This window comes from Panthera leo, chromosome A1 (assembly GCF_018350215.1).
Source record: "Panthera leo isolate Ple1 chromosome A1, P.leo_Ple1_pat1.1, whole genome shotgun sequence".
NCBI classification, from domain to species: Eukaryota; Metazoa; Chordata; class Mammalia; order Carnivora; family Felidae; genus Panthera; species Panthera leo.
The window spans coordinates 24,312,260-24,326,038 of record NC_056679.1 but is presented as its reverse complement, the minus strand read 5'-3'; the positions used below and the strand labels follow the sequence as shown (position 1 = coordinate 24,326,038).

General features: G+C 43.2%; 1 protein-coding gene across 4 annotated transcripts in view; it reads left to right on the top strand.

The window, feature by feature from the left end:
* LRCH1 (leucine rich repeats and calponin homology domain containing 1) overlaps positions 1-13,779 on the top strand; it is a 201,559-nt gene that overhangs the window by 38,086 nt on the left and 149,694 nt on the right. The window contains exon 1 of one of the 4 annotated variants that reach the window (XM_042918761.1): positions 6,995-7,166. The exons of the other annotated variants lie outside the window; for them this stretch is intronic. Within the exon in view, the coding sequence (XP_042774695.1) occupies positions 7,139-7,166 (28 nt within the window). The 5' untranslated portion in view covers positions 6,995-7,138. Of the gene's footprint in view, positions 1-6,994; positions 7,167-13,779 lie in introns of those variants that run through there. 4 annotated transcript variants of the gene reach the window in all.

Here is a 13,779-nt window from a genome sequence, read left to right as displayed (position 1 = left end):
CTGACTGAGCCACCCAGGCACCCCTTCCTTATGATTTTCTTAATAACATTTTCTTTTCTCTAGTTTACATTACCATAAGAATACAGAATATAATATAAATAACATACAAAATATGTATTAATCGACTGTTTATGTTATTGTGTGATTATTGACCAGTAAGGCTTCTTTCTGGACACAGTAGGCCATTAGTAAACTTTTCGGGGTCAAAAGTATACGTGAATTTTGCATCGTGCCTAGGGATTTGTGCCCCTAACCCCTGCGTTGTTCAAAGGTCACCTGTATTTTCAAACATTTTTCAAAAAGAATTGAAACTAAAACATTTGTTTTTCTTTGGACTTTTTTTTAATTTGTTTTCCTAAGAGCTGAATTGATTAGACAAATTTAGTTAACTAGAACATGTCATTCTTCAAACATTTCTTCGAATCCCAGCACTTGGTAGCTGATTAGGTCATGCTAGAGAATACAAAGGCAGCAATGAAAAACTCTGCACAGAGAGTCACTGGATTTTAGAGCCAGGAGAAACCAAAGTGACTTTCGTGAACCGTCATTGTGATCTGAATAAAGCACGATCTCATATAAGCAAGGGGATGTTCTGAATAAATTTATTCTGTGAGTTGATCCGAGTGGCTAGTTTCTCTAGCGGCTGTCTCGTAAACCAGGGGCACACTTGTACATTTGCGGTGTGACCCCTAGTCCTGCCCTGCCAGCAGCACCATCCGGTTGGGGACCATTCGTCCCGTGGGAAGGTCCTGAGGTGGGGACGATGCTACCCCTACATCAAGTCCAGGGAGCGGTGAATTTCCCCTCGTGGACCCATATTTCACTTGCCATCTTTGGTCTCTACCACTTTCGTCTCCTCTTCTGAATTTTAAAATCACCCTGGTTTGATTTCCTATTTGTTCACTGTGGAAATTTTGGTTCGGCAGGCGCACAATAATGATAGAGAAAAAACACTGTGTTTTTTTGTTAGCTATTTTTTTTATCATGTATCATTTCCTGTACAAAGCCAATTTTAATTTGATGTGGTGAAGTTTAGAGGTATCATTATGAATTAAATATTATAACTTCAAATGATACAAGATTTGAATGAGATAGTGATGATGATAATATTACTACTAATAATAAAAATAATAAATAAGGGTTAACTCACATATAGCATTTACTATGTGACAGGTACAGCTTTCGGGGTTTTATGTATTTGGCTTACCTAGTTAATTCTCACAGTAATCCTACAAGATAGTGATTATTATTATCCTCACCGAAGCTCAGAGAGCTTAAGTCACTTGGCCAAGATCACCCAGCCAGTCAGTGGAGGATTTGGGATTTGAACTCAGGCAGTCAGACTCCAGGAAACAAGTCAAGATATCCATTGTTCTTTCCTTTATTCCCTATAATCTTATATTTGGCCCTGGACCCTTCCTTAATTTTAGAAAAAAAAAGTGGAAAATGCAAATTTAACAATTAAGTGAAATAAACATGTATTGTAATAAATTCCCAAGCTGATAGGGAATTGTTCCCAAAGTTTATTTGCTTATAAGGTGTTTAAGAAAGACACTACAGGACAGATGCAGGACCCGTGTTTGGGGGGCCAGTGCTAATGCAATTGGCTCAACGAAAATACATGATTTCTTGTTTCCCAGAGAATAAAGATCCTTCGACTTCAAGTCACCGTCATGCTGCCTCCTTGAGACAGGTAGGGCCCTAGGACACCAGGTGCCCTGGGAATTTGGTGGGGGGAGAGAGGACTGGCCGCTGAATGTGACAGTAGGCTTTGATAGTTAAAGTTTCTCAGGTGAACTGAAGGAGTCCATATGCCTTCCCAAGCGGCTGCTTCAGTTAGCTGCAGTGAACGAAATCACCGAATCACAGTGGCTGCAAATTCTGAAGAAGTCACTGCCCCTCCTTTTCAAGTGTATGGTTGGTGCCTTCTAAAAATAAAAGCTATCTGGCTCTGAAATGTGAAGCCTGTAGTAAGATCAGATAACAAGAATGTAATTTAGGAGAACCTGATTGGCTCCCGTTATACCACTGCTGGCCCCAGATTCCACCAGGAACCATATGCCTTTATGGCAGACTGGAACGAAGGCACCATTGGGTTCCACGTTTTCTTTCTCTGGGGCACCCAGAGGGAGAATCGGGCTGGTGCCAGCTGTTTGAAGAAACCACAGCTTTTCTGACGTGCTGCCTGTAAAACTGCCCGGATCAGGTCACATGCTCGCTTCCTCGCCACTGATGTCGCACACCCACCCTGCATCCCTGTAACATTTTCAGATTCTTTTCCAGGTCGTATGTCCATGTTGCACACGCAGAATGGGTAGCAAAGGAAGCGCTGTGCGGCTTTGTATTCATGTCAGCGTTTTCACTCAGGACTGGCAATGGATATAAACTAACCTCTGTAGCTCTCCTGGGTTTATTACTGACATCTGTTCTGCCTGAACATATCCAGCTGGGGCTGCAGCCACATCTGCACTTTAAACTTCCACCTACCTTTTTGTTTTGAATGTAATTTTAGATTTTGTTTGTTTTGCATCGTGAACTCAGAAGAGAAGATGGGTTCCAGCTATGACTCAGGGTGAGTTCCTGTGTCCTAATTCTACATTTCTGGAGCATTTGCACCTGACAGGAATTGACTCAAGGAAACAAAAAAGAACAGGAAAGGCCCTAGGCACATACTAGTTGGCCCAGACACAGACTCTTGCCGGCAACGGGCACAGAGCAAAGTCAGCCACATGAAATCAAAAGCATGGCTCGGGGCGCCTGGGTGGCTCAGTCGGTTGAGCGTCCGACTTCGGCTCAGGTTGTGATCTCACGGTCCGTGAGTTCGAGCCCCGCGTCGGGCTCTGTGCTGACAGCTCAGAGCCCGGAGCCTGTTTCAGATTCTGTGTCTCCGTCTCTCTGACCTTCCCCCATTCATGCTCTGTCTCTCTCTGTCTCAAAAATAAATAAACGTTAAAAAAAAAAAGTGAAAAAAAAGCATGGCTCAACATTTGTTCTTTGAATATTTTGTGTAGGAAAAGGGGTGGTAAAGGTGGGAAGGTAGTTCTAAATGGTGAGCGTAGCCTTACAAGTAGACGCAGGGAATCATAACTTTAGTGCTCAAAAGCTTTTTGAGTTGTGATGTCAGAAAGGCTTTGAAAAAGTAACCAGTTTTGAGACTTTAAAAAAGCAGAAGTGTTAGAGAGCAGGGCTTCCTAGTTTAGGAAAAGACTGACAGGAAGGTGGGGCTGAAAGCTGTCCGGCTGTGATTGAGGAGGGAGACAATAGAGTGGCTCCCTCCCTGGAAGCATGCATGGCTTAAGTGATACGCTCTTTGATGCTAGGAGAGCGTATGGCTGGTGAATTTTGAACTTGCCGTGCAGCTCTGAAGAAATTCTGTGATCCTAACCAACGCCCAGGGTACCTGGTGCCTCTCCCATGCCCCTAAACATTTTCTGCTTGGAGGAGGCAGCATGATTTGGTGCAGTCTGAGGTAGTGACGATAAACTCAGAGTCTTTACTTGTCCAGAGAGATAAAAAATTACTTGTTTTTGTGCAGGGATCTTGTATCAACTGCATTATGTCGGTCATGTTTCCATTTTTATAGTGTAAGACACCCGGTGTTGCCATGAATAGTAAATAGAAGAAAGCTGGGCATTTTTCAGTCTTGAATTTTATCTTAAGCATATGTATGGAAATGAAATATTCAGAAGAACAGAGACATCTTTGTTAGCGTGTGAAAGAATGCCCGTGAATTCTAACTTGAAGTTACATTCAGATGAGACTTTAGAGGCATGAATAGACAAAGGGGACGAGATGAGGAAGTGCCTTCTGGAGATGGTGGGAAATCCCGTCGTAGGTAGACCGGTGGCTGTTGATTGGATCAAAGTCATGCACATGGGGTTGATGTTGGTAGTCAAGACTGCTGGGCCTGTGGTGGTCACCAGTTTGCCCAATCCTTGGGCTGCTGAATTTGGGGAGCCAGGGAGTATTTCCATTGTCTCTACCAAGCAGTGCAGCTCAAAATACTTGAGTTTTCAAATGGATTTCAAAAGGGTCACCCCTAATAGGTTTGAATAGATTTTGTATTTATTATCATAAGCTTAACTCTAGGAGAGTTCCCAAGTCGGTTAATATCATAGATCATCATTCGTGGGTTCTGTTTTTGCGAATTTGCCCACTTGCTAAGATTTATGTGTAACCCCTAATCAGTACTTACGGTACTTTTGTGGTCATTTGCAGCCCAGTGGCCAAAAATATGAGTTCCTGAAGGTTGAGTTCAGACTAGGCCATGCTCTGCCTTCTTGCTTCTTGTCTCGTATTGTGTCTGTTACAGTTGGGCCACATTTTTTTTTTTTTTTTTTGCAATTTCTGTACTTTTTAATGTGATGTCACTATTTAAAATCCCCCAAGCTAGTGCTGAGTGCTACCAGGTGTTCTAAGTACAAGACCCAAAGAATACAAAAACACTAATTCAAAGGGATACGTGCACCCCTATGTTTATGGCAGCATTATTTACAATAGCCATATTATGGAAGTAGCCCAAGTGTCTGTTAGTTGGTGAATGGATATATATATATAGTACAATATATATATATGTACTATATATATATATATATATATATATATATATATATATATATATAAAAATAACATATATATATTTATAATGGGATAAACAAGAATGAAATCTTGTCATTTGCAATGACATGGGTGGAGATACAGAGTATTATAAGCAAAATAAGTCAGTAAGAGAAAGACAAATACCGTATGATTTCACTCAAAAGTGAAATTTAAGAAAGAGAACAAAAGAGCAAAGGGGAAAAAAAAAGACAAATTCAGAAACAGACTTAACTATATAGAGCACACTGATGGTCACCAGAGGGGAGGCAGGTGGGGGGATGGCTGAAATAGGTGATGGGGATTAAGGAGGGTACCTGTGATGAGCATCAGGTATTGTATAGAATTGTTGAGTCAGTATATTGTACACCTGAAACTAATATCATGCTGTATGTTAATTAACTGGAATTTAAATAAAAGCTTTAAGAAAATAAGGTGCAGTGTGTCTTTTGGAGAAAATGTGTATGGTAGGCAGTTTTTTTTTTTAAGTTTATTTGTTTATTTAGAGAGGGAGAGAGAGCACACAAGCAGGGCAAGGGCAGAGAGAGAGAGGGAGAGAGAGAGAATGCCAAGCAGGTTCTACTCTGTCACCATGGAGCCTGACGTGGAGCTCGAACTCACGAAGCATGAGGTTATGACCTGAGCTGAAATCAAGAGTCGGACGCTCAACCAACTGAGCCATCCAGCTGCCCCTATAAGGCAGCTTTGTTCAGACATGAGTTAATAGTGCTGTTGGCTGTGGGTGCAGGGCTAATGGATCAGCAACATGTATCAAATAAGGGGTTTCGAAACAGAAGCACACATAGAACAAGGTCATGTATTGATGGATTGACTAAAATGTGACGAGAGGTATGTAGGGAACCTAATCCTGTACGTCCCCTAGTAACAGTGCTTTGGTATTTGCTAATCCAGTGTTGAAGGTGACCTTATGGGGCAGAATTACCATAAATAATGGGGATCAACCATATGTAGGAGCACTTTCCTTCCATCCCACCTGTCTCCTTCAATTTCTTGGAGCATAGATCATTAACCGTAGTACTTCACCAACAGTACCAGAAGTTCTGGGAGCCTGTGGGAGGTTCCTGGTACCACTGTGTGGTTGGTTTGTCACCGTAAGTGTGGAAATGTGTTGCTGTGCTGGTCCAGAACCACACACTAGCAAAGTGGAGCAGAATTTAAACTTTCCAGTTTCTGAGTAAGTCCATGTATAGTGTACTTTTTCCTCTCCAGGTTCCAGAAACACCACTATTTCCTTATGTGTAAAATGGCCTGTTTTGAGCAGCCCTGGGGGTGGTTTCCTCTGGTGCTCTCGCAGCCTGCGTGCCCCAGTTCAGTGTATAGTTGGTATAAAAATAGGCAACACAGGAACTTGGCCGTCCGTGGGAGATGGTGGCAGATTTAGAGAAGCTCTTGATTCTGAATGGATGGTATTCTGCAGGTTCAAGAAAAAGTCTGATCTCAAAAAGTTCGGTGCTCCCTCTGGCTTCTTCTTTTACAGTTTCACACCCTATCCACCACCCCATCCCACCCTCCGAAAGAGAAAAGGACACAAACAAAACAGCCTTGTCCTGTGTTTTGAGGAAATGGTTTTGTGAGGCTGTTTGGTTTAGACAATGAATTAAAGTGTCAGGACTTCCGGGATGGGCTTTCGGGAAGGGAAATGTATGTGCTGCAGAGCCTCGCTCAGCTTTTAACAAGTTGCCCTTTGCTTACAGAACTGTGGGTAGCACCACGGTCTACACACCCCAGGAGGAAACACTGAATTGTGTGTGTGTATGTGTGAGTGTGTGTGGGGATCTTTCTTTCTTTCTCTCTTTCTTTCTCTCTTTCTTTCTCTTTCTTTCTTTCTTTCTTTCTTTCTTTCTTTCTTTCTTTCTAACGTTTATTTTTTGAGAGAGAGAGACAGAATGCGAGTGGGGGAGGAGCAGAGAGAGAGGGAGACACAGAATCGGAAGCATGCTCCAGGCTCTGAGCTGTCAGCATAGAGCCCTGACACGGGGCTCGAACCCATGAACTGTGAGATCATGACCTGAGCTGAAGTTGGTCACTTGACCGACTGAGACACCCAGGCACCCCTATTTATTTTTATTCTTTTTAATGCTTATTTATTTTTGAGAGAGAGATAGACACGCACACACACACACACGCACACACACACACACACACACACAGCACAAGTGGGGGAGGGGCAGAGAGAGGGAGACACAGAATCTGAAGCAGGCTGCAGGCTCTGAGCTGTCAGCACAGAGTCAGATGTGGGGCTCAAACTCAGGAACTGCGAGATCATGACCTCAGCTGAAGTTGGACACTTAAGCAACTGAACCAGGCACCCCTATTTATTTATTTATTTATTTATTTATTTATTTTAAGTAAAATACGCATAAAATGTATCATCCTAACCAATTCAGTAGTGTTGAGTATATTCGTGCTGTCTTACGGCCAGTCTCCACACCTTCCCTCATCTTGCGCAACTGAAATTCTGTACCCCGTTCCCCCTGCTCCCAGCCAGGTCCTAGAAACCACCATTCTGCTTTCCGTAAGCATGGATTTGACTATTCTCGGTATTTCAGGTAAGAGGATTCATTCGGTATTTGCCTTTTGGGGACTGGCTTCGTTCACTCAGCATATAGTGTCTTCAAGTTTCATCTAAGTTGTAGCGTGTGTCACGATTTCCTTTTAAAACTGAATAATATTCCCTTGAATGTATATATTACACTTTGTTTACCCATTTGTCTGTGGATAGACACTCGGGTGGCTTCCACTTCTTGGCTGTTGTGAATAATGCTGGCATGAACGTGGGTGTAAAGATCCCTGCTTTCAGTTCTTTGGGCATGTACCCAGAAGTGGAATTGCTGAATCATGTGGTAATTCTATTTTTAACTCTTTGAGGAACCTCCATGCTGTTTTCCATAGCCGCTGCACCATTTTACATCCCGTCAACAGGGCACGAGAGGCCCAGTTTCTTCACATCCTCTCCGACACTTCTCATCGTTGTTGTTTTGATAGTAGTCACACAAAGGGGTGTGAGGGATGTCACTGTGGTTTCGATTTGCATTTTCCTCATAATTAGTGATGCTGAGCATTTGTTCGTGTGCTTGTTGGCCGTTCATGTATCTTCTTTGGAAAAATGTCTTAAGTTCTTTGCCCATTTTTCACTTGGGTGGTTTTATTGTTGTTGAGTTGTAATTTTTCTTTATACGTTCTGGATATTAAATGCTACCCAGTGTTAAATGTGGTAGTTATAGTAAATGTGAAAGGTGTTAGTCCTTTCAAAGAAAATGTCCCTATTCTATTTTCTCACACTAGGGCATTGCCTGTGTGACATTTTGCCTCTGTGGGATTCAGGAGTCATCGTAATGCTTTGCGTTGCGTATTGACTACTCGGGCCAGGGTTTTAAATGTAGAAATTTGAACATTTTTACCCTAGTAGTATCTTTATGGTTCGGGAATGTGGCTTCCTGTCTTTCAAACCTTGATGTTACTTGTTTTTTTTTATGTTTTGTTTTGTTTTGTTTTTTGGCATGTGCCTTGTAAACACCTGCATTTGAAATCATTCAGGTGTTTTACAGTAGTTTTCTTGGGTAGTTGGATTACTTCAAGCCAAGAATAACAGGGGCACCTGGGTGGCTCAGTCGGTTAAGCCTCCCTAGCTCTTGGCTTCGGCTCAGGTCACAATCTCAAGGCTCATGGGATCGAGCCCCGCATTGGGCTCCACGCTCCCTTTGCTGCTACTACTCTAAATTGAGTTTACTACCGAGCCCACAACAGTGTTTCCAAGCTTTTGAAACCGTGACAACCCCCCCCCCCCCCCCCCCCAGTAAGAAATACACTTTATATCCTGACCAGTTTCACACACCCTACGGAGCCTAAAGTATTTGTTGTAATGAGCATCATCCTTGCGAAGGATATGCGTTTCCTTTTTGTGGGTGTTCTGTGGCAACAGTCAACTTTTCTGTTATGGTCGATTGCCTGCTGCTGGGGATTCTGTTACATTTGTAAGCAGTTTGATTGTAGAAGCCCTGCTGGCTCTAGTTGCTCGTTGAATTTTACCTGCGCTGCTGTTCTTGGGAGGTGGGAGCGGATGGAACATCTCATAGAAACAGCTTTGTTTGGAGGGAGAGGTTGTTCACAAAGCAAGGCCCAGCGGGATGGGAATCACACAGCAGCCCCCCCTGCCCCTTAAAAGCACAGGTTCGTGGCCACTCGGGACAGCATGCTGTTACCTGCCTCGAGGATATTTGAGGGGAGAAATCCTTACCTCTCTTTCTTTCTTTTCTACACTTATTAACACAACGTGTGGAGGAAACGCATCAGCCTCAAGTCTGGTAGAGTCTTTTAATTCTCCCTCTTTTCTCCAGTGCCTTTTCTTCCTTCCTACGGAAAAGGGAGTTCCATACAGCCAGAGATAAATAGACTGGATGGAATGATGTGAGGGGGAACTGGCTTGGGAGGTGGAGACTGCCTGATGTAAAAGTTTATGTTTGAGGCAGATAGGGAAAAAGACTCTTTAAATTAAGCAAAAGTAAGGTTACAGAATTTTAAAAAGATGAATAGAGGGGATGATTAGCAATCATCTCGTTGGTCAAAGGTAATTAGAGGCTTTGAAAAGATTCAATGGCATGTCCTCTAAGGTTGATTCAGTATTTTCTGGAATTCTGAATTTTCTTATCCATTTGAAATCCGGGTGGGGCTTGTCACAAAACCATAAAAGAATTTAAGTCTCAGGTTAATAAGGACTTCCGTAGCGATGTTTAGGTGGCCGGCTACCCCATACCCGCCAACCCCAGCCCTGTTGAGTTTCTATTCTTGCCCTGTGAAGATCCCGCAGGACCAGAGTGCTTTCTGTGGGTGGGAGGTCTCTCTGCAGGGTCACCAGAGCCTGGGATGTTCGGAACACAAGCTTGGCTCGCATCATGGCGTCAGCACTTCTGTCTAACTCTTGACATCCAACTAATGAGTCCAAGTTTTCAGCCACTTTCTTTTTTATTGGGAAGAAGGAGCCTGTCTCACAAACCTGAGAGTTAATAGCTGGTGTGCTGTAGTTGAGTTTGTAACCTGGATGTTTCTGGGTTTACCCACTTGCAAGCATTGCCATATAAATTAGAGATCATGGATCCAGTCATTGGTTTAATCAGTGGCAACTCTGGCTGTGGATTCAAAAGATCAGAATTTGAGTCCCATCTCTTTCCGTTCTAACTGTGGAGGCTTGAGGAAGCCACTTAATCTGTCCATGTTTCAGAGGTGTCAGGAGGATGAAGTGCAACTATGAATAGCTGGTCCTGAGGAATCTTTGGTTCAAATTGAAAAGAGCCGACATTTTTGAAGGTGGGAAGGTCTTTGGAGATGATCTAGCGTCATGTATAACTGAGACTCAGAGAAATTTAAGTGCATTTTGGTTGTTCCCTTGCTGTAGCAATGGTAGCGTCGTGATTAGCACCCGGAACATGTGTCATTTAATCTGGAATGGGGTGTCTACTCAGGGTTAAGAGGACTGGTTTTGGATTAGTCTCTAGTGGGTCAGAATTATTCCCCTGCAGTTTATAGTGTTTGTAGCCTTAGACAAACTACTTAACTTCTTGGAGAAAGTCTTCTCACGGGATTAAATAAAACTAAAAGTCTTTTTTTTTTTAACTCATAGGGGTATGGTGAGGATTGAACGGGGTAAATTTATGCAAAGCGCTGAGCACAATGTCTGGTGCATAGAAAATGTGCAGTGTCATTATTATTTCTTAATCCAAGGGCATTGCTTTTGATCCCCCTCCAAGCAATATGCTTCTCTGAACACCAGACTGAGGTTCTGCATGGTCAGAGTGGTTTTGATAGCCATTGTTCAGTACTTAAAAAACAACAAAAAAAGTAAATTTAAATAAATTTCTTTGTTGTTGAACACATGGCTATATTTTTATAATAAAAAATCTGTGTGTTGTGTCTCCATCTTTTTTTTTTTAATGTTTTATTCATTTTTTAAGAGAGAGAAAGAGCATGAGCAGGGGAGGGACAGAGAGAGAGGGAGAGACAGAATCCAAAGCAGGCTCCAGGCTCCAAACTGTCAGCACAGAGCTCAATGCGGGGCTCGAACTCATGGACCGAGAGATCATGACCGGAGCCAAAGTCGGACGCCCAACCAACTGAGCCATCCAGGTGCCCCCGTGGCCCCATCTTTTAAATAACTTTGTGCCTGTTGCGGTTGATATGATCTAGGAAGGAGAAGCCCTCTTCTTCATTATATGCTCAAACAGAGATATGGACAATCTCCAGATCACTTCTTTCTGGCATGGCACTGTATTGGGAGCATGGGTGTGTCTGATCACGAAGGGAGTAACAAAGCCACACTGTGGAGTTCGGAGGTATTGGGAAGCTGTCCAGTTTCCTCCTGACCCTGACTCAGGTCTTCCCTGAAATCTTCTGCCAGCCCCATTCTCTTTCTGTCAGCGGCCTCCTTACATAACCCAAAGGCTTTGTTTCCTGAGCTGATGTCTGCAGAGGCGTTCTGTGTCTAATAGAAGAGAACTGGAGGAGAGTTCATATGTGTCACCAGAGTGAGTAGTTTAAGTGGAAAACTGTGGATGCTTACGTTGAATGCCATCAATAAATTTGAAATTATACCTACCATAGACGACTTAATTCTTTTTTTTATTACCAAATGTAATTTGTCAAATTGGTTTCCATAGAACACCCAGTGCTCATCCCAACAGGTGCCCTCCTCAATGCCCATTACTCTTTCCCCTCTCTCCCACCCCCCCCCCCCCCCCCCCCCCCCCCCCCCCCCCGTCAACCCTCAGTTTGTTCTCAGTATTTAAGAGTCTCTTATGGTTTGCCTCCCTCCCTCTTTGTAACTTTTTACCCCCTTCCCCTCCCCCATGGTCTTCTGTTAAGTTTCTCAGGATCCACATAAGAATGAAAACATATGGTATCTGTCTTTCTCTGCCTGACTTATTTCACTTAGCATAATACCCTCCAGTTCCATCCACGTTGCTGCAAATGGCCAGATTTCATTCTTTCTCATTGCCAAGTAGTATTCCATTGTATATATAAACCACATCTTCTTTATCCATTCGTCAGTTGATGGACATTTAGGCTCTTTCCATCATTTGGCTGTTGTTGCAAGGGCTGCTATAAACATTGGGGTACATGGGCCCCTGTGCATCAGCACTCCTGTATCCCTTGGGTAAATTCCTAGCAGTGCTATTGCTGGGTCATAGGGTAGACAGACAATTCTATTAGAAAACTCTTTAAGTACTGGCAAGTTTTAAGTATTTAAAAATACTTTTTAATCTCCTTTCGCCTCTTTAAATCAGATGCTTTAATATTCAAAGTACCACGAAAGAGGTTATGTTCTGAAGACCCCAGTGAAACTCTTTAATTTCAATGATACACAGATTTTGAGGGGGGGGTACAGTGATAGTCTCTAAAATCATTTGTCCTTAATTGGACAATATTAACAATAACATAATAATAACAACAATACTGTTGAACTTTCCTTTCAAAATTAGTTTGTTGATAACCTCACCTCCCCCCCCCCCCAGTTTGTTATGCTGGCTGCAATTTCTTCCTTGTGTTATAGAACACCATGAAGGAGTATTGATGAAACCGAGGGATGGGCTTGTCAGATTTAGCAAATAACAGTACAGAACACTCAATTTGCCTTTGCATTTCACATCAACCATGAATTTTTTGAGGTCTAGGTATGCCCCGTGCAAGAGTTAAATAGCAATTTCAGATAAACAGAAAATAATGTTTTTGTGTACCTCCCATGCAATATTTAGGACATAATTACACTAAAAAAAAAGATTGGTTATTTATTTGACATTCAGATCTCTCCATTTTGTGTGTGTGTGTATTTCCCACATGCAAGGCTTACATTTGTCTGCCTTTTCTCCCCCATGAATTACAGCTGGAGCAGAGCAGGCTGAACTGGTTCTTGTTGGTCTTGTTCTGCCCTCAGCCTCTGAATTCCTACGAGGTTTATCTTTTTCTAACCTTTTTTTCATGATCCAAGGACTGAGATGCACTGGAACAGCCTGATGGGAATTTGTGACCTGCTTTGAGGTAGGTGAACTAAGAGCATAAGCGCTTTCATTTCACCCCAGAACTATCCAGGTTTCAACCCTTCACGCTGAGGAAGCAGACAACGTGCTGACCATTATCCAATCAGCAGCAGGCAAACTCTAATAGTCCTAATGCAGTGATGAGGGGGGAAGGGTGCATGTGAGAATGTTCTGGGCCATATTGGATACCGTCTGAGGCGTAAGTAAAAACTCAGATCTGGGTCTCCTGGGTGGCTCAGTCGGGTCAGCATCAACTCTTCATTTCGGCTCAGGTCCTGACCTCACGGTTTGTGGTTTCGAGCCCCGGGTCGGGCTCTGTGCTCACTGCGTGGAGCCTGCTTGGGATTCTTCTCTCTCCCTCTCTCTCTGTCCCTCCCACACTCGTGTGTGCGTGCTCTCTCTCAAAATAAATAAATAAACTTGAATTGAAAAAAAAACAAAAACAGAAACTCAGCTAGATGAGAAAAACGTTGGGCTGAGTGGCAGGCAATGAAGTCACGGCACTGTTTCCTCAAGAAATCAGCCCATGAAGTCCCCAGGAGGGGCAATCCAGTTAGCACAGGGCACTGCTGAGAAGTACGCCGAAAGAGCCCTCTTCATCTCCCCGTTCCAAACCTTAGCCGTCCTGAGTTTAAAATCATTTTTCTCCAAGGAAAGTTGGAGTGACATGAAAACACACGTGTCTGGAATTATCTCTCTGAGCCCTTTATAAACAAACAGACCAAGACTTGGAAGGGCACACCTTAGGTTACAGAGCGTTTTCCTGGGCTGGTCTCCAGAGCTTCCTGACTCTGGAACAATGATGTGTTCTTTCCATGCTGCTTTACGTATTTATTTTACAGCAGTCTTGTGCTTTTTATCCATTCATCTCCACTTGGAAACGCACTTGTGGGCTGCGGGAGCAGAGGTACAGAAACTGTGAAGTGTTTTCTGTTCAGAGGTTCCGTAGACCCTGTGTGTCTGGTTCTCGCCAGCTGCTGCCCCCCATCCTCTTTCCTTTCCTTCTCCCCCACCCCCCACCTTCTTTTTCTTGATAATCCTAGCAGATTTTTTTCCTCGTCATGTGCCTGTAAATATTTTTGTTGGGCATTCTGGACTGGAATTTCTAAACATCCTGATAGGGGAAGTTGGGTAT